This window comes from Magnolia sinica, chromosome 12, assembly GCF_029962835.1.
Source record: "Magnolia sinica isolate HGM2019 chromosome 12, MsV1, whole genome shotgun sequence".
Lineage (NCBI taxonomy): Eukaryota > Viridiplantae > Streptophyta > Magnoliopsida > Magnoliales > Magnoliaceae > Magnolia > Magnolia sinica.
The window spans coordinates 6,699,038-6,723,432 of record NC_080584.1 but is presented as its reverse complement, the minus strand read 5'-3'; the positions used below and the strand labels follow the sequence as shown (position 1 = coordinate 6,723,432).

At 37.9% G+C, this 24,395-nt stretch overlaps 2 protein-coding genes and 1 pseudogene across 5 annotated transcripts; 2 read left to right on the top strand and 1 right to left on the bottom strand.

Annotated features, from left to right (window-relative positions):
- The first annotated feature begins 516 nt into the window (after positions 1–516).
- On the top strand, positions 517–5,428 carry LOC131220851 (plasma membrane ATPase 2-like). 2 transcript variants are annotated; one of them, XM_058215699.1, is made up of 7 exons: positions 896–2,198; positions 2,792–3,407; positions 3,636–3,785; positions 4,076–4,145; positions 4,784–4,948; positions 5,079–5,257; positions 5,359–5,428. In XM_058215699.1, the coding sequence occupies exons 4-7, from the start codon at positions 4,085–4,087 to the stop codon at positions 5,368–5,370; spliced, it is 417 nt and encodes a 138-aa protein (XP_058071682.1). In that variant the 5' UTR covers positions 896–2,198; positions 2,792–3,407; positions 3,636–3,785; positions 4,076–4,084; the 3' UTR covers positions 5,371–5,428. The 2 variants fall into 2 exon arrangements, with proteins under 2 accessions (XP_058071681.1, XP_058071682.1); XM_058215698.1 differs by lacking the exons at positions 3,636–3,785; positions 4,076–4,145; positions 4,784–4,948; positions 5,079–5,257; positions 5,359–5,428 and having other exon boundaries at positions 517–2,198; positions 3,112–3,623.
- On the bottom strand, positions 673–879 carry LOC131220852 (uncharacterized; annotated as a pseudogene).
- Positions 5,429–13,075: 7,647 nt separating the features above from the next.
- LOC131220850 (uncharacterized) lies at positions 13,076–19,878 on the top strand. 3 transcript variants are annotated; one of them, XR_009158866.1, is made up of 5 exons: positions 13,076–13,155; positions 13,348–13,533; positions 17,809–17,924; positions 18,227–18,391; positions 18,772–19,546. XR_009158866.1 is itself a non-coding variant. In XM_058215696.1 (4 exons), exons 1-4 carry the CDS (start codon positions 15,268–15,270, stop codon positions 19,569–19,571), a joined length of 411 nt encoding a protein of 136 aa, XP_058071679.1. In that variant the 5' UTR covers positions 14,644–15,267; the 3' UTR covers positions 19,572–19,878. The 3 variants fall into 3 exon arrangements, 1 of the variants encoding a protein (XP_058071679.1); XM_058215696.1 differs by lacking the exons at positions 13,076–13,155; positions 13,348–13,533; positions 18,772–19,546 and adding exons at positions 14,644–15,387; positions 19,556–19,878 and having other exon boundaries at positions 18,227–18,385; XR_009158867.1 differs by lacking the exons at positions 13,076–13,155; positions 17,809–17,924 and having other exon boundaries at positions 13,163–13,533.
- Positions 19,879–24,395: the final 4,517 nt, after the last annotated feature.

Here is a 24,395-nt window from a genome sequence, read left to right as displayed (position 1 = left end):
AACAAGACCATCCCTTTCTCTCTCTCTCTCGCTCCCTTTCCTAATTCTCTCCCCGTTCCCCAATCCTCTCTCTCTCCCTCCCGATTTCTGCTCCATCTTTCTCGTTCTCCTCCCTTCCTCTTCATTGCAGCAGCCGTGAAGCTCCTATCCGAAGAAACACACGCCATTCGAAACCCTTCTCATATCTTTTGAGGCATAGGTTTGATATCTTCCTCTCTTTATGTCTCTTTTTCTATCTTTCATATTTGATGCATGCTGCTCTCTCTCGCTCGCCATGAAATTCTTCATCTGATCTTCTTCCCTAAGCCTACAACTTGCCATCTTTTTCTGGAAAAGGGAAGGCGACAATGGTGGACCCATTGATAATGATGGTTGAATGGCATTGCGTTACAATTGCGGGTATGAGGTTGTTATTTGCTACAGATCTGTTGTGGATCTATTGCTTTTTTTTAGGCAAATAGCAACAGCAGGATCTAGATTCCTGTGGAAAATACCACTTATTCCTTTTATTTTATTTTATTTATTTTTATTTTTTAGTGTAGTTGAAACAAAGCTAAATCATCATCTCTCTCTCTAACATATTCAGTGACTAAGTCAAGCTGGGAGGGGGGGTGTATGTTCAAATGTTACTTGTACTTCCCAGTAGAAAGTTTTTGCTCATAGCCACAAGCCTCAGGCTATGCCACCTCTTATGGCTGTCCTGATTATCTGAAACAGGGATGATCTGATGATGACAAAAACAAAGAACTCCAACACAATCGGCCCAACAAGGCAGTCATTTCATTTCTTTATTGTTGTTTCAGGAACAAATCCCCTCTTGGTGATATTTTTCTGAAACTTATCAATTTTTATGTCTGCAAGGCACCTTGAAGTCATCATTTTCTGGAGAGAGCGAGAGAGAATGTGTTATGAATGTGTTACCTTATCAGATTTATTAACTGTCATGAATCTGTTGTTGTATTTGTTATGGTTCTCCTATAGATTTGTTGGTGCATCTGTCAAGAATGTGTTACTCTATCAGTTATCCATCTACTGTTCTGTCAGTTGTGGATTTATTGTTGTATCTGCTATATATCCAATGTTTATGTGTTACTAAGGATTTTTTCTAGTGTGGCAGTAAATTTTGGGCTCTACTCTAACTTTTTTTGCAGCCATTAGATTGATCGATATGTACATGAAGAACAGGGGGATAGGGAGCACACACATGGTGTTTGATGGAATGGCTGAGATTTGTTGACTACATGTTATCCTTGTTTATCTTCACATGTTTTGAAAGATAGTTTCTATATAGTAAAAAAAACCTGCATTGTTTGAATCCTTCTGGATGATTTCTAGTCCATTTTTAAGGCTAACCTTCATTTACCATTTGCAGATTCTTGACTTTACTCATTTTGTATTTGCAGTTGTAGCTTTAAGTTAATCTAGAGCCAGTTTTAGGTGATCATTCCTACTTTTCCATTTGAATGGTTTAAAATTTTAGAAGATAATAATATGAATTAAGAAGAGGAAAATAAAACATGGTAGAAGAATTCTTTTGATGACTGTTGATATTTGTGACTTGTGCATGTCACCTCAATGCAAGGAGGTCATGTTAGACAGATTTTGTATCCAAAAATAACTTTTGAGATAGACGGCGAAGTTACAACATAACTGATGTGTCCTTTAGGGACAAGTCTCAGATGTTAAAAGTCAGAAAAGAATAACCATGTCATCAGACAACATTCATCAAGGGACTTCATCTTGGACACTAGATATCAGGTTATGGGAGAACTGGGAATGGAGAGCCAATCATTTGCTTGTTTATGGAGATGGGTGTTGTGGGATTCGCAGCTAACAAGAGCACTTGTGTAGGAATGCTAAACGGGTGTGCAAACATGGGCTCAATGTTCTTATTCCAAGCAACCCCACGCACAAGTGATGTCTATGAAATGGTATATGCATGGGGCTATATACTTCCGTTTTCTAATTTTGTGTTAGTAATGGGATTTTCATATTTTTATTTTCTTGTTGTTGAAGATTGTGTTTGGAATGCTTCAACCGTTTATTTTCAGGTTGCCTTGCTTTTTAAGGAACATCAGAATTTGCTAGAGGAATTTGTAAGTTTCCTACCTAATGCCACCGGGGTGGATCTTATGCAGCGTGCTTTGGTAGAAAGGAGCTTGGCTATGCCCATGGTGCAGCAAGTTCATGGGGAAGAGGTACTTTCTTTCTTGCTTTTGTCTTTGGATATCTTGTTGAATCCAACTGCCTAACCGTCTAACCATACAACTCAGTGAATGTAGACTTGTGCCCAAGATTCTGAATACTGGCATCGGTTCTGGTATTCCAATCAGAAGTGATACAATTCGACTGTATTTAGCTCTATCAGTGCCCATGTTAGCCATATCTTCTTCTTCTTCTTTTCTTTTTTTAAATTTTTTTAATTTTTTAGTTTATTTTTTTTATTTTTAAGTAATAGATCTGAAAAAGGGATACTCACAAGAAAAGAAAAGAAAAATGCTTGTTTTGATATTTGGTTTGTGTTTTCAGTAATATTTTTATTTATATCTAGGCCGATGCTGTTTGTCTATCCAATGTTGAAGCTTAGTTTTTTTTTTTCACTTGTCCAGTGGCTCTCTTGAATTCAATTTTAGAGTTTTAATGTTTTTAGTAGTTTGCAAATCAACTAATTCAATAGCATTGTGTATTTGTCCCATCTATGTTCCATATCATGCTACCTGCTTGGAACTTTTGATGATTTGGAATGAATTTTTAGACAATCTGATAATGTTTGCTTTCAACTTTTGTGTAGGGAAACCTATTGAAATTTACTACGGGATTGGAGCGATTTCCAGTTACCTTATAAAAAGGGCCGAAACCACCTTTCCTAATCTTATTTGTTGGACAGAAGTTATCTGTAGCAGCTACTACAGTTGCAAAAACTATATAATGGCAACTTCAGACCTTTCTTGTCTTCTCTGAGCCTATTTGCACTAATGAATCCCCTGTCATCTAACCATTATTTCCAAATACTTATGTAGTGAAGTATTGGTTCTCAATTGATTGAAATGCTTATTGGAATTTCATATCTGTAATAATGTTGTTCTTGCTCCTTTTTATGATTTAGCGCAGGTAATTTGGTTCTGCATGCAATCTGTTTCTGGAAATGGCACGACTGCTCAGATGCCGACTCGGTTGAGTGCAACCCATCCACCCTTAAAAGTGGGAGCACCCAAATGTGGAACTTAGGTACCATTTGAGTCTAAGCCAAATCACTGTTGTGTTCAATACCTGTGGTAATAAATTGCTTGAGATTTTTGGAAAGTGTGGGAGCATGAAGGATACCCACCATGATAAATTGCTGATAACCCGACAGAGAAATATAACTGGGTAATCCAAGCATACACCAGACCTGAATCCTATGACAGGTAAAATTTGAAGTGTTGAACTTCAAATAGTGAAGGTATTTAACCCCAAATTTTCAAACTCACACATAGCTTTGTTAGGAGATGCCTTACTATAATCATTTGATGATGAGTACAACTGGCTTTAATGTTTTCTTTTGCTACTGGGTTCAGTCACAGTAGTTCTCTGCCACAATGCATGGTAATTGTGTGTGATGCCTCGGGTTTTTTTCTCTCGCCTAAAATATGCAGGGTGCAGCTGCTTGTTTAGAAGAATTGTTGATTTTAGCAGCTGCTTGTTTAGATGTACATGGGGATGACAGTGTAAAGTATCCGTAATGGAAGTTTGTTATAAGGGTGAGCATGCATATGTTACTATAACTCAAGAAAGGTTACTGGCAGGTGAATCTTCCACAACATTAGACCATTCATGTACCGCAAGTGATATGCTATTACACCACTATTCTGCTCCATACACTCATCCAGAAAAAGATGTCGCCTTCGCTTTACCATATTATTTAGTTGCATCTGTCAGGATTAACTTTCTTACAAGTTAATCCCTTCTAATTGACACCATATAACAAATATTCCTTTCATTTCCTTTTAGAATCAGTTTCCAATTGAAAAATAGATGCTTTTTACTTAGTTGTACTATGGTGTTATAAAACTGTACTTTCTTTTGAATGTTTAAGGCATTATCTATGAGGATTCAACCTGGATTGGAACAAAAGATTGTTATTCTGCAAGATTCGTTTTCTTCAGGTGGTGTTTCATATTTCTCTGATGCACCAATTCCATTCAGTTTTGTGGTGCTCTTTCATGTCTTCTTTGAATCTGCAATGCTGCTTTGTGGAACCATCTGATGGACATGTCATGCAGGGTTATTTTGATAATGTTTCAGAGCATCTCTAAGTAGGACCACCATTATATTTTGTTGTGAAGAACTTCAACTATAGGTATTATGATAAATGTTATTTTACTCATCTGCCATTCTTTTGATTTCTAGATTTCCAATGTGATTTCATTTCATGAGAATTTAGCATTAAGTACTGTCCAGCAGTTGTGATATTAACACTTCTTTTCTTTCTGTTTCTATGAATTGAATCAACACTGAGCTGAACTAAGCAAATTTCATAGTATGAGCAAACGGTTAAACAGAGATATCCACAGCCAAACATTAAATACAATGGCTTATCAATTCCTTTTTCCCTTTATATTTATAGATTTCCCAACTGAAGTTTGGGAGTAGTGAAACCTTTTTCTGAGTTTTCTCATTGTCAAAATCATTCTTTTCATGTTTGAACTGGTTTTCTTTGTATTATCGCACTGCCAGTCAATGCTGCTATATCACTAAATATGTTTCCACTAATGTCTAATGTCCCCCATGGAAACCATTGCAGGTGATCGATTGGCAATTGCTAAGGAAACTGAGTGTCGGTTGGGAATGGGTACAAACTTGTACCCATCTTCATCTCTTCTGGGGGACAGCAAGGATGAATTAGTTTCGGCTCTACCTGTGGATGAACTAATTGAGAAAGCTGATGGTTTTGCTAGGGTGTTTCCTTGTAAAATTTTCGCATATTCTGTTGGTCCTATCAATTTATGTCATTTCTTATACTATGTTTTCTTCCACAAAGCACAAGTATGAGATTGTGAAAAAACTCCAAGCTAGAAAGCACATCTGTGGAATGACAGGTGATGGGGTCAATGATGCACCTGCATTAAAGAAGGCAAACATAGGAATTGCAGTGGCAGATGCAACAGATGCTGCTCGAAGTGCTTCTGACATAGTTCTAACAGAGCCTGGACTGAGTGTAATCATTAGTGCTGTTTTAACAAGCCAAGCAATTTTTCAGAAAATGAAGAACTATACGGTAGTCTCATGCTTTCATTTGCTATATTACAGATAGGGACTGTGCATGTGCTGCTGTTCCACTTTTGATATTTACGTACCATGACATGGATCTGTTTCCAGGTACTATCATGACAATCTCCAAGGACAGAGTCAAGCCTTCTCAGCTGGAAACTCAGTGAAATTTTAGCAAAGTGAAGTATTGTTTATTTAGATATGTAAATGTGTGATGCATTATATGATTTGATTGCTATTTGTAACAAATGCATCGTTTTTTTTTTCCTGATTGCATTTTATTTTCTATTTCTATCAGCATTAAGCTTACATAGCTACGGATTTTAGCCGTAACTCGTTTTGAAACCGTAGCTATCACTAACTGCAGCATATTGCTACGAATTTCATTCCACTTTTAGCTACTAATTTTAACCGTAGCCATAGGTTAGCTACCAAAATTATAGCTACGGCTTTTATTCGTAGCTAGTGATGTCTATTGCTACGGATATAATCCATAGTTGGCTTTTGACCGTTAGCTACACCACCAATAGCTCAAACATGCTACGGCTAGATCCGTAGCACTGAGTATTTAGCTACGCTTTTATCCATAGCCTTTGCCCCTTTATTTCTTAGTCTTTTACTTATTGATATGTGGACATGATATTATACCTTAAGAAGATAATATGATTATCATGGTGATGCTCTTTCCTTTCTTATTTCATTTACTTTTCTTATCTTTATAGGACATTCTTTTGTCATATTGTGACAAAAAGGGGGAGAAATTGTGGAGATGATTGTGTGATTGTGGAATATGGATTGTAAGGTCATTTTTTTTATAGGTTCTGCAATTCAACTCTCCTAGATTAAGTGGGAGAAATGGAACGAGGGGGAGTTGAGTCTATTGATCATTTATTGCTCATATGGTGCATGATTATTTATTGTGCGTATAATCGGTGCATGATTCTTATTTGGTTTTGTCACAAATTTGACAAAGGAGGATATTGTAAGTGCTATAGTGTAAATCTAGCACCCGAAGGGTTGTCAAATTATGTTGTACCAAACCATTTAGAATTTGTATCATGCTTTAAGTTGAAGTGATCGCGTTCGTGCTTTTTAAAGTTGTCTGTATCTTCGTCGAACTTGCCTACATCTTCAAGTTGAAGAGAAGATTGTTGAAGTTCATAGTTTCAAGCTCAAATTCAAGAACTAAGGTTCAAGAACTCAAGTTCAAGTTTGAAGTTCAAATATTGTACGCTAAAAATTCAAGAACTCAACCGTAACTCAAGCTTCACGTATCACAAGTAATCAAGATTCTGAAGCAAATGATGTTTCAATTGTTTCAACTCACAAACAAGGTATGGATGACCTTAGATTGACCATAGGTTGTATCATATTCATTGCATATTGTATGTGGGTCATTTCATAAGTTTATAGGTCATTTTCTCGACTAGTCTTAGTCCTTGTTCGACTAGTCCAAGTACTGGCTCGACCAGTCCAAGGTTTGTTGTGAATTTTCAGAATTTTCTGTTGGACCCTCGACCAGTCCAGGAGACATTCTACCATTCGAGTGAACAGTGCTCGACCAGTCGTGTAGTCTCGACTCAAAGTCCAGTAAGCTTTTCTGGTCCCACTCGACTAGTCGAGTGTAGTGCTTGACCAGTCGAGTAACGATCTTATCTTATCGCGCCAGAAAATTTGAAATTTTGTTGGTCCTTCGACCAGTCGAACCGACCCTTAGACCAGTCGAGTGAACAGTATTTTCACCTATAAATAGAGCATGAATTTCAGAGTTTTTTCGTTCTTTCTAAGCTAAATCAAGACACCACTCTGAGAGATAAGTTTGTGATTTTATGAAGTTATATTGTGCTCATTTTAGATTCTCTTTAATTAGCTTTTGTAATTTGATTTTGAGATCTTTATTCCAATCTTACTTTAAGAAGGGATTTGTGTTTTCCCCTTTCTTGAGATCAAAATCAAATCAAGCTAGCCCAGGTTGATTTAATTTAAAAATCATTTAGAACTAGAACCTTTTCATCTGTGAGACTGGACATTAAACATTTTCGTCTACATCGAATTGGTTCTATCGGGCTTCTTCAAAAGGAGAAATTCAAGATAAGTACATTCACATTTTGTATATCTCTTTTTGGTTTTTGAAGTTGTGCCAGAAAAATCTCTTTTTGGTTTTGTCTGAGGTGATCCAGAAAATCTCAGAGTGTGGAGTTTTTGTAATTGTGTAAGCCCATCTAAAGACATAATTGTGAAGGTTTTAAGGTGAACCTTGGAAAACCTTTTTTCATAGTGAACGCTAATATCCCAAGGGAGTGGATATTAGGAGTGGAGTATTTGTGTGGCTGTTTTCTAAGAGTTGGTGTACCTACAACCAAACCACTATAATTCCTGGAGTTGTGGTGATTGATTGAATGTGCTTATGTGTGTGAATGTTGTAATTTACTTTAAGCATTTATGGTGAATGGTGTAATTTATTTTATGCACTTGTGGGAATGTTGTAATAACTTTGTTTATTTCCTTTGGTATTTCCTTTGCCTCTTTATTGGTTTCGGTTTTTGATACTTATAAACGTTCTAGTAAGGTTGTCCTGCCATAAGCCTTTGGTTTTTAGTGTTAGATTGTCCTTAGAACTAAGTTTGTATCAACCTCTCAAGACTAGTACATTTGAGGTTGTTATTTACATGTGCTTCTTTAATTTTGATTGTGCTATCTTTCTTACAATTCCGCATTTATTTTTTAATTTGACATAGTCCTATTCACCCCCCCTCTAGGACGTTTAGCTCGGCCTTTTCAAGCCTGGAAAAACCAACTAATGTCCTTTCGTAGGCCTCCAACATGATATTACGTGTCGGGTTCGGGAGTAGTACCATCGCTCTTGTATAGGGTATAAATTTTAAGTTCGAGAGTAGGACCTTAGCTCTTGTGTAGGGCATAAATCTTCAGGTTCTTGTGTAGAACCTTGGCTTGAGAGTAGATCCTAAATTGTCAGGTTCGGAAGTAGGACCCTTGCTCTTGTGTAAGGCATAAAATTAGAGTCCTTATGTAGGGCTGTAAATGTTAGAGGTTAACCTGATTTAAAACCATTGATAGTGAAATCCGACATACGCATGGGTTAAGTGCGTCCTCCACGAGTGGAGTAGGCAAGTAGCCGAACCACTATATATGCTTATGTTTGGGATTGTTATTTGTGCACTTGTTTAATTATGCATTTGTATTTGAATGTTTAATTATACATGCATGATTAGATGAATGTTTAGTGATTGAATAGTTAGCACATCCCACACACACATGTACACTATCTATATAGACTAGTTACTTATTTGCATATCATTTGTAGTCTATATGATTGGACCCTCTATTGGCTTGAAAGCCTTAGAGTTATAGTCTTACTTAGCTTAAATTGCATATTAGTTTTAGTTAGATAATTTTTGTTTTTAATTGACATAATTTTTAAATAGGTCATCATCACACCCCCCCCCCATAGGACATAGCCTTCATTCTCTAGATCCGTCATACTTCCGCACTTAAACGCATAAGTGGTTTATCTGCAATTTCAAGCACATCCCATGCACACATATACACTATCTTGTTATAGACTAGTTGTCTTACTTGCATATCTGTTGTAGTCTATGTGATTGGACCCTCTATTGGCTTGGAAGCCTTAAAGTTATTTTGCATTGCTTAGTTTAATTGTTAATTAGTTTAAGTTAGGCAATTATCATAAATTTTAAATTGGTCTTAATCACCCCCCTTCTAGGACATAGCCTTCATTCTATAGCTTCACCAAGCTTCCACACTTAACGCATTACGGTAAAAACCGTAATTTCAAAGGCAGCAGAATAAGGTATTTGATGCACTTAGCCACCATGCATCACTACTTGTAACGTCTCAAAAAAATCCATACTAAGACTCGAGTATCACCTCAGGTAGAAATCACCCAAGACCGAAACCTTTAGAAATTAGACGAAAATTAATTAAGTGTTAAACTAAATCATCTGTGAAATTAGCTTGGATCACTTTAAATACGATCTGTAAGACCCAAAACTTGTAGAATTGTTAACGTTACATTACCCTAAAACCTAAGATCAATCTCTAAACCCAGTTGCTCTCAGGAGTGCATTGAAACTCCGTATCAGACCTGGACCGCGCGTCGAGAGTCCGATAACTACGAAACTATACAGTTATGACTGCCTCACTGGGCTTGACAACCATCTCGGAAATCAAGTCCTAATAGTATCCAGAAACACACACCTTGAGCCCGGAGCAAAGAATGTGAGAAACGCGAATATCTTTAGAAAATGTACTGAGATTTAAGTAAACTGGGCCGTTCACTTACGGACCAATTCTAAGGTTTCAGACCATCAGAATCTGACCCAAATACACCCTTGGATCAGGGAAAATTTCATACACATGTCAGTGTACTTGTGGCCTTAATCGAGCAATGGTGACCGTTAAACTGAAACTGATCCTCCGCGGTTGATCCACAAACCCGATCAGACCAAAAACTTAACCTGATCTAGATCCAATGTCAGGAAACTTTCTCTCGACTGTATACAGGTAACGGACCTCCAGATGGGCTCCGTTGAGTCGAAACAGGTGACTTTTGGCTATAACCTAAGTATACTATGGCCCTAGGCCATTCCTATCAGTTTTGGGCCTATATAAGGGCCTTAAACCCTCTCCCTCCCTTTACATACGAATTTCAAACCCTAAGAGAAGAGAGAAGAAAGAGAAGGAAAGAGAGAGAAAGTGAGAGAGAGAGCGTGGGATCGTTCCTGGGATTCGATCCCACCACGCCACGTGCTTAACCACCGCTACCGTGTCGCTATACCGGCGATTCCGATTCTGCTTTCGGGTAAGAAATCCTAACCCAAAGGTGCGGACTATAAACGTTTATGTTATGGTTTTCAAGGCTTTCAATGTCAGTTAATGATTTATGACTGACTTGACTGCCATCACATGTGGTTAGATACGATGTTTCCGCGTTTTATACATATATATATATGAACTATGTTAAATATGATGCATTCCATGTGTTTGTTGAAATGTTTGAATGAATATGCACTACCAAAAAATCGAGCAAAGGGCACGGACTTTGAAAGTTTTTGGCTATGGATTAAATCTGTAGCAATTATGTTACGGATTTAATCCATAGATAAAACCTAATTGATCTGTAGCTAAAGTCTATATCCTCACCAAAACATTATTAGATATTGATGGTGCTTAAAGGGCTCCATGGGGCCCATTGGAATATATGTGTTTGATTTAAGCCGTCCATCAATTCTGATATATAATTTTAGTGGATTAGCCCAAAAATTATGTAGATTAAAGGTATAAGTGGACCACACCATAAGAAATAATAAAAATTAAATTTCAATTGTTAATATGTTGTGTGGTCTTCTTACAGCTTCGATCAGACTCATTTTTTGCGTCAACCCTTAAAATAATATTTTAAAATTAATGGACGGAGTGGATAAATAACATACATCACGGTAGGCCCCACGGTCCAAAAACCCATGGTCCTAATGGGCCGTCCGTTACGCGCCCTCCCCAAAATGAAAATCTCAGTCCGCCTTTTTTCTCCCGCCTGCAGCGTCTGCCCTTTTCTCCCTCTCTCCATCTCCCAAGCTCCCTCACCCTCTCTCTCTCTCTCTCTCTCTCGGCCTCTCCCTCGCCCTCTCTCGATCTCCCACTCTCCCTCACCCTCTCTCTCTCTCTTGCACTCAGCCTCTCCCTCGCCCTCTCTCGATCTCCCGCTCTCCCTCACCCTCTCTCTGTCTCTCGTCCGCATTCCCCTCTCTCTGTTTCCCAACCTCTCTCTCTCTCTCTCGTTAGCGTTTTCAAAACCCCTTTTCACCGTAAGAAAGAGAAGAAGAACGGTTAGTCTCTATCTCTGTCTCTCTCTCTCTCTCTCTCTCTCTCTCTCTCTCTCTCTCTCTCTCTGTTTCTGAAATCAGTTGCATTTGGATGCCATTGAAATCTCTATTTCTGTATCTAATGACTCAAGCGTAGATAATAGGGCTGCAACTTAAACCCAAGTTCTGGTTGTGTTGGGTCAGGTTGTTGAAAAACACCAACCTTATTTAAATTGGTGTTGGGTTTTCGTTGAGCAAATTCATGCATTTGGGTTGAGTATTGAGGACCTTGGATTGGGTTGTAGATATATGGCATAGAAGCCCCTTTCTACCAAAGATTGTCTCCAAAAGGTGGCACGATTTGATGGGCCCACATGAGTTTTGGATCTGCCTTATTTTAGAATCCTGTCCACTTGTATTTTTGAAAAACTGATGGACAGAGTGGATTTATCGTGGCCATCTCTATAGGCACACATAGCTTCCGACTACAAGAAATTCCTGTGGGCGGATTAGGGATTGCCCGAGTAACACCGTAGCATGTGTTTTTCCTGACTGTGGGCCCACCTTGATGTGTGTTTTATATCCACGCAATTCATCAGTTTTTCCAAATCATTGTATGGAATGTTCCCAAAAATGAAATATATCCAATTTTCAGGTGGACAACCTCATAGAAAAGGCTAGTGATTAATCATTAAAAACTTCCTTGCATGCCACAAAAGATTTAAATTGGGCTGATATTTGTGTTTGACCTTACTAACAAGAGGCAAATAAATATTAAGGTGGAGCTGGGAAGTTTTTAATGGTGGGTGATTGTTTCTTGCGCTGTGGTTCATATGAGATTTGATTTGCTTGAATTTGACATTAAATCCTTCTTATAAACGAATCTCTTTCCAAAAGGTGGCATGATTTTAATGTGGTCCAAAGCAGATCCTACACAGTGTATGCTTCTTAGCAGCAGATGTTTTCAATGATAACTAGTTCAGGTATATAGACTTGCAGCTAGGCTGTCAACAGGGATGCAAATTGTGTACTGAGTTACTCAGTGAGCCCACCGTTATGTCTTCTTGACTTATCATGAAGTATGTAACATACAAGGGGGACTCTTTGTGCATGCATGTACACCTTGCAGATTTTTTTTAAAGGCTTTTGCAAGCTTGAAATTTTAAATGCTCACTGGATTCCCTCCTCTGTCCTTTAATGGTGAGGATGTGAAAGCGCAACTTTCTTAGTGTTGAGTGCATCTAGTTGTGCCCATGTATATAACTACCTTTGCAATATAAAAATGAAAAATAATAATAAAGTTAGTACATTGACCCGTCTTGCAATATATATTTTCTCTGTTAAGAGCCATTTATACCATGTTTGCAAAAACATGTTAAAACTAAGTATCTTTCTTCTGAGACTTTTTATGAAATATCTCATTGCAGTGGTTTCACAGAAACCACATTGGGTAGAGCAAAATGTTATCAACATTATTTATTTATTATAAAAATACAATGATTGCAAACTCCTTAATACATTGTATTTGGTAGATAATATCTATCTGGGTTCAATCATCTGATAGTGCAGTGAGTATCTCTGGTTTTATGGTTTTACTTGTACATTCCTGTATTGATTGCTCATGCATGACGGTTATGCGCATTCTTTCAGGTGGATGTTGCATGTGGGAGGATTGGAGCTGCGTATTTCAGATTCAAGCTTATGTTGTTGTCATACATGCAGATCAATTCTTCTATGTTTGGGTGCATGGCGATTGGATCTGAAAATTTGAGATTTTCATTCATTTATTTCATGGCTTTCGGTAATATCTTCTTTAATTGTTAATTTATTTAATTTAAATGGAAGAAGGATTGATTATTCAATGCAAACTCAGTTTATGGAGAGGTGTAGTTTTAGTCTAAAAATACTTGAGCTTTTATTTGAAATTAAAAAAAAAAAAAAGGAATTATACTTAATTTGATGTTTCATTTCTTGGCATATAACTCAAAGAGGACTGCATGCATAAGAGCATTTGATGATTTTTGGCCGAGAGTCCCAGCTCAAAGAGGACTGCTGTTATTGGGTAACATCTGTCATATGTAATGATCAATTCAAATTTGATTGAGAATCCAAATACAGCTTTCTTGCATATGCTTTTCCAGCCACTACAACTCGAATCTCTATTCGGGCTCTGGTTTTCCTGATTTTCTCAATAAAACAGTTTGATTGAAGACTGATTTGCTCTGTTTTTCGTGATTTTCTCTTGTTTTTACAGAAATTAGGGTTTGGAGAAGCTATCTTGAAGAAATTCTAGGCCATTGACTCACAAGTGTAGCTGGGTCACGTGCATTCAGCTCAACTCGAAGAAGCTAAAACGTCTACATGACAGCTCCCACGCGGGCCTCGTTCCTACCATCACAGTGCACCCCACTTGATGAATGGACTAACCCTTGCCTAATTGGTAATCTGGACCTAATTTCCTGAATGCTTGCTTGAATTACGGAATCACGTCACCATTGGAAAGTTAACTTGATAAGCTAAAACTGATTTTTTTTTTATAGCTTGAGTGATGTTTAACCTTTGAACTATAGCCATGCTCTTTGTTGACAAAAAATGGATAACCGAATTGATTATTGTCAGCAATAAGCCTTTTGAGGCAAATATCTGTAGAATGATAAAACCATGAAGTCATCGACTTGGGTTTCATCTTGGACCCCTAACATTGTTTCACGAGAACCCTTGGCCAAGCCTGCATCACAGGTGAGTGATGTATCCATCAAATTCACTTAAAATTTGCTTCTAGGAACAGATTCACATAGAGAAACCTCCATTAAGTTGTGTTTATAGGTTTTAGGTTTTCCAGAAGACGAAATCCGTCCCTTCTCCTTTGTTATTTCCATTGTAACAAACATGTCCTTTGTGTATCTGTTGCAATCAATTAATAACCACTTTATCATTCTTATGTTAATTGGGCATATTTTCAGTATTACATGTGTCAATGAAAAAAGTTCTTTAAAGCTATTCTTTGGGCACATTGGTTCTCTGAAGAAAATCTTTGCTTTTAGTTTCTCTCTGTATAGTTTCTTTGGGCACTACTCTTTGTACCACATCTTAACATAAGTTTTTTATGGCAGTTTCATTTTATGGTTTCTGTTTTTGAAGTTTTTGATAACAATTCCTCGGATGTGGGTCTGGATGTTGTATTTTTGACCTTTTCTTTCTAGGTTTTGTTAGGTTATTTTAGTTGTTTTAGTTGTCTTTTCTTTGTATAGCTCCTTTAGGTTTTCTAATCTTTCTAGGTTTTGTTAGGTTATTTTAGTTGTTCTTTTTTCCTCAAAATTTTTTCTTTCCTTTTGTTTTCTTCCTGTTTGTAGTCCCTTGTGTGCTTTAATAAATTTCTCATCTTTCAAAAAAAAAAAAAAAAGGCAAAAAGTGGATGTGTTAATTGAACTTCTAGTTAATTTTTCATATTATTTAAGATTCTTGCAACATTATATATATGAATTTATATTTGTAGATTACTTAAGTATATTGTTTCCTTTCATAATCTACTTTCCCAGTCGTTGGTCCTATTGTGGGCAGAGCATAGCTGAAATTCACACTGTTTATACAATCTGAAATTTTCAACTCAACTATTGAATTTGGGACACGGACCACTTTCTCTTCAACTTTCCATTTGACAATCACCAATGGGATGGTTAGGATCGTCTGGCCAGTAAGACTTTTGTAAATTAGCATGCATGTATGCAGTGTGTTGGGTTGTGATAATGTTGCGAGTTGGGGGGAAAGCATATTGTAGAGATATGTTGTCTTATTTATGGACATTATGATCACTTAAGTTTTCAGTTTCTACAACTAGGCCTGTTGTTCAGTGTTCCAAACCACCAATATGATGGGCCATGCCCCATATTGGTTGCCCATGTACCAATAACCATTCAGTTTGGAAGAGCCTAGCCAAGAATTCTTGGCCTTCATTTGTTTTTGGAACACTGCTGTATTAGAACTGGAAGCTTGAGAAAATGAAAATTGGACAAACGCCTCGTCTTAATTTTCATTCTTTTGATTGTCCTGTCTATATATATGTTGGCAACTGGATAAAGGGTCAGAACTTCCCCATCTAATCTGGAAGACTTAGAATGCATGGGCCATACATAGGCCCTCAAATAAATATGGTTTGGACGTGTTTGGTTCGTCGATGGCCCTGCTGATGTGGCACGATTTCCTGGAGCAAACGTGGCATCTTGCAAGAATCCATCCTCTAGCAGAATATCTCCCAGACGAGCGATCAGGGAAGCCTTTGAACCTTCCTACATTGGTAACATTCGGCCTTAAGTTGGTTATCATTTTTCTTGTGTTGCTTTGTTTAATGAAATTCTAGTGAGCAGCAAGCATGTCAGGTGTTTGATGAAATTCCTAAAACAAATGTGTGTAGTATTATCAGGTCGATTGGCCTCATACATGCATCGCTTTCACCCCCACTTTGTTTCTATCCACTGTAAATGGTAATTAGTTGAGTCAATTGCATTTGACTGAAACTGAGCATCCAAATACAAGCTGAAGATTATATTATAATTACTGAATATGGCACAGGTCTTGTATCTTCCCCAATAGGAGTCACTTACAAAGTCACCAACCAGAGAGAAGGCATATGTGGTCCCTGTTTATAGCATGTTCATACAGGCCTTTTAGTTCCCATTTGAACTTTGAATTTGAAATCAACACAGCAACTGAGGACAGATTATAATTACTGAATATGACTCTCAAATTTACCCATGTTTTTCCTTGTATTTGCCTTAAAATACTCTGCAAAGCTGCATAATAGTGGTTATTTGATACTCTAGCAAAGTGTGATGCTCTGGACACATGCACAAATTATACACGTGGAATACATGTACCACAAAGTGAACTGGGCAAATAGCGGGACACACTATAGATAGCATGCAGTGCCGAAAAAAGATTTTGATTAGATGAACTGGGCCTCAAAATAATGGACATTTGTTTTGCTGATTTTGGACTACTGAAATCTTTTGATCACAACTGTCCATTTTGATGTCCATTAGTCAGCTGTTTGCAATCATGTATTCAGTGCACTTTTGTGCTACGGTCCATCTGCAGTAGGGCACACATTTTTATGTTGAAAATTTATCATTTTTTTTGTGCTAGTATTGTAATATCTATTGTTGATTCTTACTTATATGTACATTTATCTGGAAGTAGAAAGCTTTTGCACAGTTTTGTTCTAGTAATGTCTTATAATTGGATGAGGTTTTCCACTGAATTAACGTTCATTACAGTTGTGACTTGTTACTATCTCTCTCTCTAATTACCATATTTAGCTTTGGTTTTGTATATCTTGCATTTTGAATGTTTAGCTTTGGCTTGGATATACGAAAGCTTGAGCTGATTCAGGAGATGACAACTACTATTTCCACGGCAAGGAAATAGCTAGGAGTTGTAAGTCAAAGGAAATATTAAAGAATAATGTGGTTGCCTTAGAGGAGAGTTGCATTAAGTAAGAGAGAATCACGATCTCCAACTAGCACGGGTGTGGACCTTAAAGGCTGAAATAGATAGATAAACCGAATATACTGGAAATCCTCTATAGAGTAGGAAAAGTTTAACTGCAATAACAAATTTACTTTGAGGTATGTTGGTATCTTTTACTAAATTTTTATCTTGTTTAAAATCTGGCAAATATGGTATGTGATTTTGATCTTCTTTTACAACAAGATGCGCCTCTCAGAAAGAAGAAATAAGAAAAATAGATAGTTTATTATGTATGAAACTGTAACTGACATTGAAATGGGTGGTGTTCAATTGACACAAGGAAATGTTACTGATTCATGCATCAGTATAACTATGGATTCTGTCATCAAGTTACAATCAAATTCTTTAATCTCACCCATTACTATTGCAAACAAAGCCACCATATCTCAGAAATTCCTATCAGTTTCCAAGTGCCACAAGAAATGTGGAAGTATTCCTCACAAATGAACATTCATCATGGCTTGAGGGTAAACAGGCAAATGCTCTGTTATGGCTAACCAGATCAGAAATCTTCATTTTGCACATTACAAATGCAAACATAATGTAATCAAATTCCTTTCAAGTGGGACATCCATTGCTTGACAAAAGAAAAAAAATGTATTGGTCCTGTAAGTATTTATGGACTGACAGCCATGATCATAAGTTAAAACAAGGGGATACATGCATGATCCCACTTTTTTTTTTTCCTTCTGTATTTGCAGATTCTCACATACGAAAACTGTGTTTATAAGAATGACATTCTCGATGTCCAGCTATCGGGGCCCACATATGATGGATGAACCATTATTAGCAACTGAATTGAAACATATACAGGCTATCTGTTTCACTGGCCATTTGTTGGATGGTTAGGATTGTCTTATAAGAGTGATTCCTAAAGGATATGGACAATCCAACGTGGGACTTGTATGATAGAAAGTCTAGACTGACTTGATTTTATAAATTTGATTTAGATCAAACATTGTCATGGTCATTGATATCATGGTAATGAACTTATGGTCATTAAATCAAAACGATTGTCAAGAGGTCTGTGGAATGGAAGATGGATGTCAAATGATCTCCGTTTCAAAGTGACAGAAAATACTGAGAAATGCTTATTTGTATGCAATTTGCCACATTAAGGTGTATGAGACTGGAGGTTCTATCTTTCTTGACTCTTTTCTTTTTTCTATTTTGGTTTTCTGCAAATCAGAGTTTGGCAACTAGTCTTGGATTTCTGTTATTTTTAGGGGAAGAGGAAGATGATCTATGTTTCTACTTCGTTAAACTACATATTATGAAGGTTAGGCTATTGCAAGTTTTTTCAAGGTATGTCCTGTACATCTGTAAATGCAAATTCCTTTTTCTTCCAGACCTTTCTTAATGTTATAGGCTTCATTGTATGCCCACCATTTAAAAATTCCTAGGGCCCACCATAATGTTATAGGCTTCATTGAATGCCCACCCTAAGAAGTTTTTAATGGTGGGCATTGGGTCCCTATTGTGTGGTCCACTTGAGGTTTGGATCTGCTTCATTTTTCAGACCATGTACTAAATAAATACATAGGCCAGTAGCTGATTGGAGTTTGTTGTGTTTTGTGGTTTTTTTGGTTTTGATGGTAACAATGCAGTGTTTGGGTGATGATGAATAAACGGACTAGAAGATTGTCCCAAATGCCGGAAGAAGTTAGAGGGGAAATAGAACCTTATTTTATCGAGCATGCTGCTATCTTGGATGAGGACAGCCGAAAACTGCCAAAGCTCAACGATAACTCTGCGGATTACATGAGGTGAGAGTGAGCATATAATTTCTTCTATTTCTTTTTTTCCTTTTTTGTCAAGTGGTCAGTATACATTGTGTATCATCTGTGTTTGGGTAAACCATATTCCGGCAATATGATTGGTATTGGAAACATTTGAAAATCATGTATGCTCCCAGTGATTTTATATTAGATTTTGATTTCCTTCGAATATTCTCGTGACACGTGGTTTCTCTCTGGTAGTAGTGAAGCTAGGAGAGTATCTTAGTACCATAATTACTATATTGATTTGCTAGAGCATTTGATTCAAACATGCATGATTTCTATTTTAATGATTGTCTGAGGTCATTTCATAATTGCTTCCCAAAGTCATGATCCTTGATGTGTTGCTGACATACATTATTTAATTTAATTAGGTTCATGTAATACACGAATGGGCCTGGGCAGGTACTCCAAATGAAGGGGCTGCTTGGCTCCATTTGCAGAGACTAGCTGATACATGGCACGAGATACTGTTAATTCCAGTGACTGGAGGAGTTGTCGTTGGCATGATGCATGGATTACTTGAAATTTTCGACCAAATAAAGCAGCCAAGGTCTTCTCAGAGGCAGGGCTTTGATCTACTGGCTGGAGTCTTCCCTAGAATAAAGGCCATACAGGCTGCTATAACATTAGGCACTGGTTGTTCTTTAGGTCCTGAGGGACCCCATATTGATATTGGTAAATCATGTGCAAATGGGTGTTCGACAATGATGGAAAACAACAACGAAAGGAGGATAGCTCTCGTGGCAGCTGGTGCAGCTTATGGAATTTCTTCAGGTTCGGTATTTCTCTCAATTTTCTGCTCTGCAGATGTGAATGGTTGGTCTAGTTGAATGACTGACCATGTCTTTGTCGAAAGTTGCTTTGAAACCCACCTCTACATGGGCCTGGGCAGGTACTCCAAATTTACTGTTCACATACAATTGCCAAACAACATCGAAGTTAAATTGTGAATCCTTTGTTATCATATTCAAATCAAATAGTAGGATTTGATTCACTATCAATTTTATTAACACGCTTTCCTCATCAGCAATGTCTCAATGCTTGGTTTTGCCCCATTTTCATCTACATATCATTCCTAGGGCAACTAATAGAAAATCCGAACGGTTCTATACTGGCAAAGTAAGCATACATTAAGTTTCTTCCTATCCTATGCAGGGCTTTGACAAACTGAAAGAGACAGTTGAGAAGTGGGAGGGCATAGCAAAGGCACCGGCATGATTTAATTTAAAGCTTTTTGCTAACAAAGACACATACGAAGCCATGGATGAACTTGCAAAGCTGCAGAACAAGACTGCTCACCAGCTGGCCATGGAAGTCATACGCAACTTTGTTGCCGCCCAACAAAATGGCAAAAGTGAATGATCAGCCCCTTTTTTCAGCTATTGCTATTTGTTGAATAAATACCAGTTCAGATGAACTTATCTTTTTTCTAAATCATGGATGAGCTAGTGAGACTTAGTTGAAAAGAACTTGAGATATATAACCATCTACCAGGCTGTTACATCATTTTTCCATGTACAAACAGTTTTGATTTTATTTTTTTTCAATACAAAGCGATCCCTTTGTCAGGGCCATGGTATGAAATGAAGATTGTAATTGAATGAATGAATGAATGAATGAATGATTATGCAGGTGGTAATTGAATGAATGAATGAATGATTATCCAGGTAGTAATTGAATGAATGATTGTAAATTTTTTTAATGTAGGCAATAGCTGCGGATATTAACCGTAGCTTTTACTTTGATAACCGTAGGTGTTATAAAATTCGGTATATTGCTACCGATCTAAGACTACTTCTAGCTACCAATAATATCCGTATGCTTTTGGCTATAGAAATATTTGCTACGGATTATATCCGTAGCTATTTTAAGCTATGGCTATGGATTAAATCTGTGGCCAGAGGTTTTAGACCTATTGGCACTTATGATGACGATCATGCTACGGATTAAATCCGTAGCATTTGCCCAAGTTTCTGGTAGTGATGGAATTTCCATTGTGCTTGCCATGATTTATAATTGAGAATACATGGCTGTCGTATGTATGACAACTCCCTTGTAAAAGGATTTGCCCTAATATATGTTATGACTAATTTATTACATGTATGTTGAAATGTGTAGTCTAAGTGTTTGATAAAATGCCTAAATGAGAAAATGCGTGATGAAGTGTATTTAATTAGGGTGTTGAGATGTGATTCTCAATCCCCGTAACTATAGTTACTATTTTCTTCATGTAACCTATCTTACTACTATGTGATTTATGGATAAAATGCCTATGTATGTTAACACGTACTCTATGTGTTGGTTAAAATGCTCATATGAGATTTATATTTAAATTGGTTGCTGCATGCTGTTTAAACTAACACATATGAATGCTTATTATATCAGACTGTGATTGGGACTATGACATAGTCCAGTCAATCGGTAATGGTTCTCGATTAAGTGGCGGAACTACTTACACCACATCAGACGCGTTCGATGAATCCGAGTCGTACGCTAATTGTCGACAGTGGTTAGTCCATGCGAAGTGCTTACGTGCTTCATGTCGATCAACCCAACGTGCGCTCGTACCAGTTGAGCTTGTCAAGTAACCCGATTAACCCAATGTATGTTCACCATGTATTGGACGCTACTGCTTGAATCTAAGGTACCAACTTACTAGAGGAAAGCCCGTTTAACCTTGGTACCACGATCCGCTAAGACTCATGAGCTGGGTATGGTGGTATGGGACACCGTGGTCGAGCTGTCGGCCTACGCTGGGGTGATGAGCCTCCCCGTAGTGTCCAATGAGCAACCCAGACTTGTGAGCCGAATACGATGGTATGGGACATTGTATTCGAGCTGTCGGCCTACGATTAGGTGACGAGCCACTCATAGTAACCTCGAGCATATATTTGGTCTACGTTAAGGTGATGAACCTTTCCGTAGTAACCTCGAGTATAGACCAGGCTTGCGTTGAGGTGACGAGCCTCTCCGTAGCGACCTGGAACTGTCTATCGTATGAGGCTAACTAGGATTGACGACCCTAAATGGATCATTGTTTGGGAAATGATATAAGAGAGGTACCTTGGCTTCCCAATCCTACTGTATGAAAAGGCCTAAATAAGAACTTGGTAATCACGGTCATGCACCGCATTGCACATGCCTTTGGCGTTGGAGTTGAGCATAGAGGAAGGGGTGCATGTCGCGATCGTGAGATGAAGTTCGCAGAAGGAGTGCAGGCGAGGGCATACATCATTAATTAATACATATCATCCTTACATTAACCAGAGTACTTATGAATGCTTGTTGTATTGCTTTATCATTACTGCTTGACTGAATTGATAACATGTTAACCTTTGCCTTATAGCTCCATTGAGTTGATCACTCACCCCACTCTGGGACAGTGTTTTAAAACACCAACCAGACTCTGTCTTAGCTGCAGGTGATGGCGATGCTTACGAAGTAGGGCCTGACTATTATGACGACAACGAGGAGTTCTCCTACATGCAACTCTCTGGCGGGTTGATGTAGACCTGGAGTTACGCATCGGGGCTACAGGGATATGGATAGATGACATTACACTTCATTATTTCGTATATTTTGGAATCATACTTGTAATTATTTAACCTGGTGACGTTCATACTCTGGAGACTTACAATCACTTATATGTTTTATATACTTATCATAGTCTTTCATTTGCGTAATCTAACTGTATCTAGAGTATGATATGCTGATTTGGTATAATCTCACTCATGTTAATGCACTAATATGGATAACATTTAATCATCATTATTTATGTTGTATAAGTGATGTGTTGGAACTCGGGAGTTGGGCACCTGCTCGATCCCCGATTTTCAGGGCGTTACACTACTTGTTATGATAAACAATGAGGTGGTCGGCTTCAATGATCTTAAGAAGTTGTATGCTGAAGATGAGGACTTCAAGGATGCATGGATGGGATGACAAGAAGGTCATTCCAGCGACCTATATATGCAAGACGATTACTTCTTCAATAGAAATCAACTTTGCATCCCCTGAAGTTCTCTGGTGGAACAAATTATCCAAGAGCTACATGAAGGTGGCCTTGGTAGACACCTTGGGTGAGATAAGACATGAGCTCTTGTTGACGAATGGTATTACTGGACACAATTAGTACATAACGTGGGTAAAACAGTGCAATGCTGTCATGTTTGTTAGACATCCAAGGGGCAATCCTAAAATATGAGCCTTTACACCTTGTTACCTATGCCTGATGACCATCGGGAAGATTTATCTATGGACTTTGTGTTTGTTCTCCCACGAACACAGGGTGGCATGGATTCGGTGTTCGTGGTGATAGATTATTTTTCAAAGATGACATACTTTATCCCATATAAGCAGACCCTCAATGCAATACATGTAGCGAATCTATTCTTTAGAGAGGTCGTGCAGCTACACGGGGTTCCCAAGACTATTACTTCTAACCATGACACAAAGTTCATTAGCCATTTCTGACAGACTTTGTGGAATCGGTTTGGTATGTGACTTCAGTTCCGTAGTGCTTACCACCCACAGACCGATGGAAAGACTGAAGTTATGAATCACACATTAGGAAACCTCCTCTAGTGTATTTCAGCTACCAAACCAAAGTAGTGGGATTTGACTTTGTCTCAAGGGGAGTTTGCATTCAACAACATGGTGAACCACTTGACAAAGAATTCTCCATTCCAGATTATTTATGATTGAGTGCCCCGTCACACACTTGGTCCCTTTGCCCAAGTTCCTATATATGAGCATTGTGGTAGAACAAATACCGGACCAAATCGTGAGCATTCATGCGGATATGTCAGCCAAGTTGCAAGCTTTGAATGACAAGTATAAGGAGCAAACCGATAAGCATCGGCAACAAAAGATGTTCGAGGTGGGAGACTATATTATGGTGTATCTATGCAAGGAAAGAAATTCGACCAGGACCTACAACAAAGTAAACAACAAGAAGATTGGACCGGTACCGATCCTCCAAAAAGATCAATGATAACGCTTACGTTATTGATCTTCTGCATGACATGGAGATCTCCCATACTTTCAACGTTGCGGACCTAATTGAGTATCATGAACTGAAGTTGGATGAGAACTCTTTTGGAGTGAAGGAGACTGATGTAGAGTGGGTCACAAACACTTTCATGGCAAAGATGGACTACAAAAGGCCGGATCGGAGGCAAAAGTGATTCAGATTGTCAGAACTTTAAAACAATCATATCTCGCAACCCATGATGAGTTTTTGGACATCTCGTATAAGATTTTGGGGTAGGAGAAGCTACTTTAGCCAACCAACCCGCTATGCCAGATTACCCACACTGGATTTGCGAGATTCCATCAGATCAATGGTCAAAAGTCCCATTTAATTTCATTTTATTATAAATAGTAAGTTTTAGTTTGAGTATAACTTTTGATCCTTTAAGTTGGAGGAGTCGTGCCCAACATGAAAAGGGCTTAGAAAAGTTAAGAGAATAACGTAGTTCAGCCAAATTGGACACTTACTATTTTGGCCGAAAACTATGTAGTCTAGTAGGAATGGAGACCTTCTATTATAGAAAGTTTACTATTCATAGTAAGTTATGTTTTCAGGGTGTTTGAGTTTGAGTTTGAGTCTAAAACTCTGCCTTAGATTTGAGCTTATTATTTAAAAGGGTTGTAATTTTAGTTTTTTTTTTTAATTATTATTATCGGTCAATTTATTTTGAATTTATTAGAAATTATTTTTACTTTTATTTCCTGTGGATTCGAGGAAGCTCTCCGAGGAGTCTAGAGAGTTCCGTGGATTTAAAGTAGATATCGCATGAGGAAGATGATGATCGACCTCATCACGTCCCCCGTACGTCAGGCTCTTATGTTTTCTGTTGGCTCATCTTCTGCATGCAAGGTTAAAATAAGGCTTGTCACCTAATGGATAGAATGAATTTCACATGTACGAAAGAGCTTGGCTGTCATAGGGGCTAACTTCAAATAGGGATGCATACGATTCTGATCCAGCTTA

Coding starts and splice junctions, on each gene's coding strand:
- LOC131220851 (XM_058215698.1), top strand. CDS start 1,803: ATGGAGATGGGTGTTGTGGGATTCGCAGCTAACAAGAGCACTTGTGTA. Junction 2,199..3,111: donor AGCAAGTTCATGGGGAAGAG/GTACTTTCTTTC, acceptor GATTTAGCGCAG/GTAATTTGGTTCTGCATGCA.
- LOC131220850 (XM_058215696.1), top strand. CDS start 15,268: ATGGCCCTGCTGATGTGGCACGATTTCCTGGAGCAAACGTGGCATCTT. Junction 15,388..17,808: donor CTTTGAACCTTCCTACATTG/GTAACATTCGGC, acceptor TCTGCAAATCAG/AGTTTGGCAACTAGTCTTGG. Junction 17,925..18,226: donor CTATTGCAAGTTTTTTCAAG/GTATGTCCTGTA, acceptor GTAACAATGCAG/TGTTTGGGTGATGATGAATA.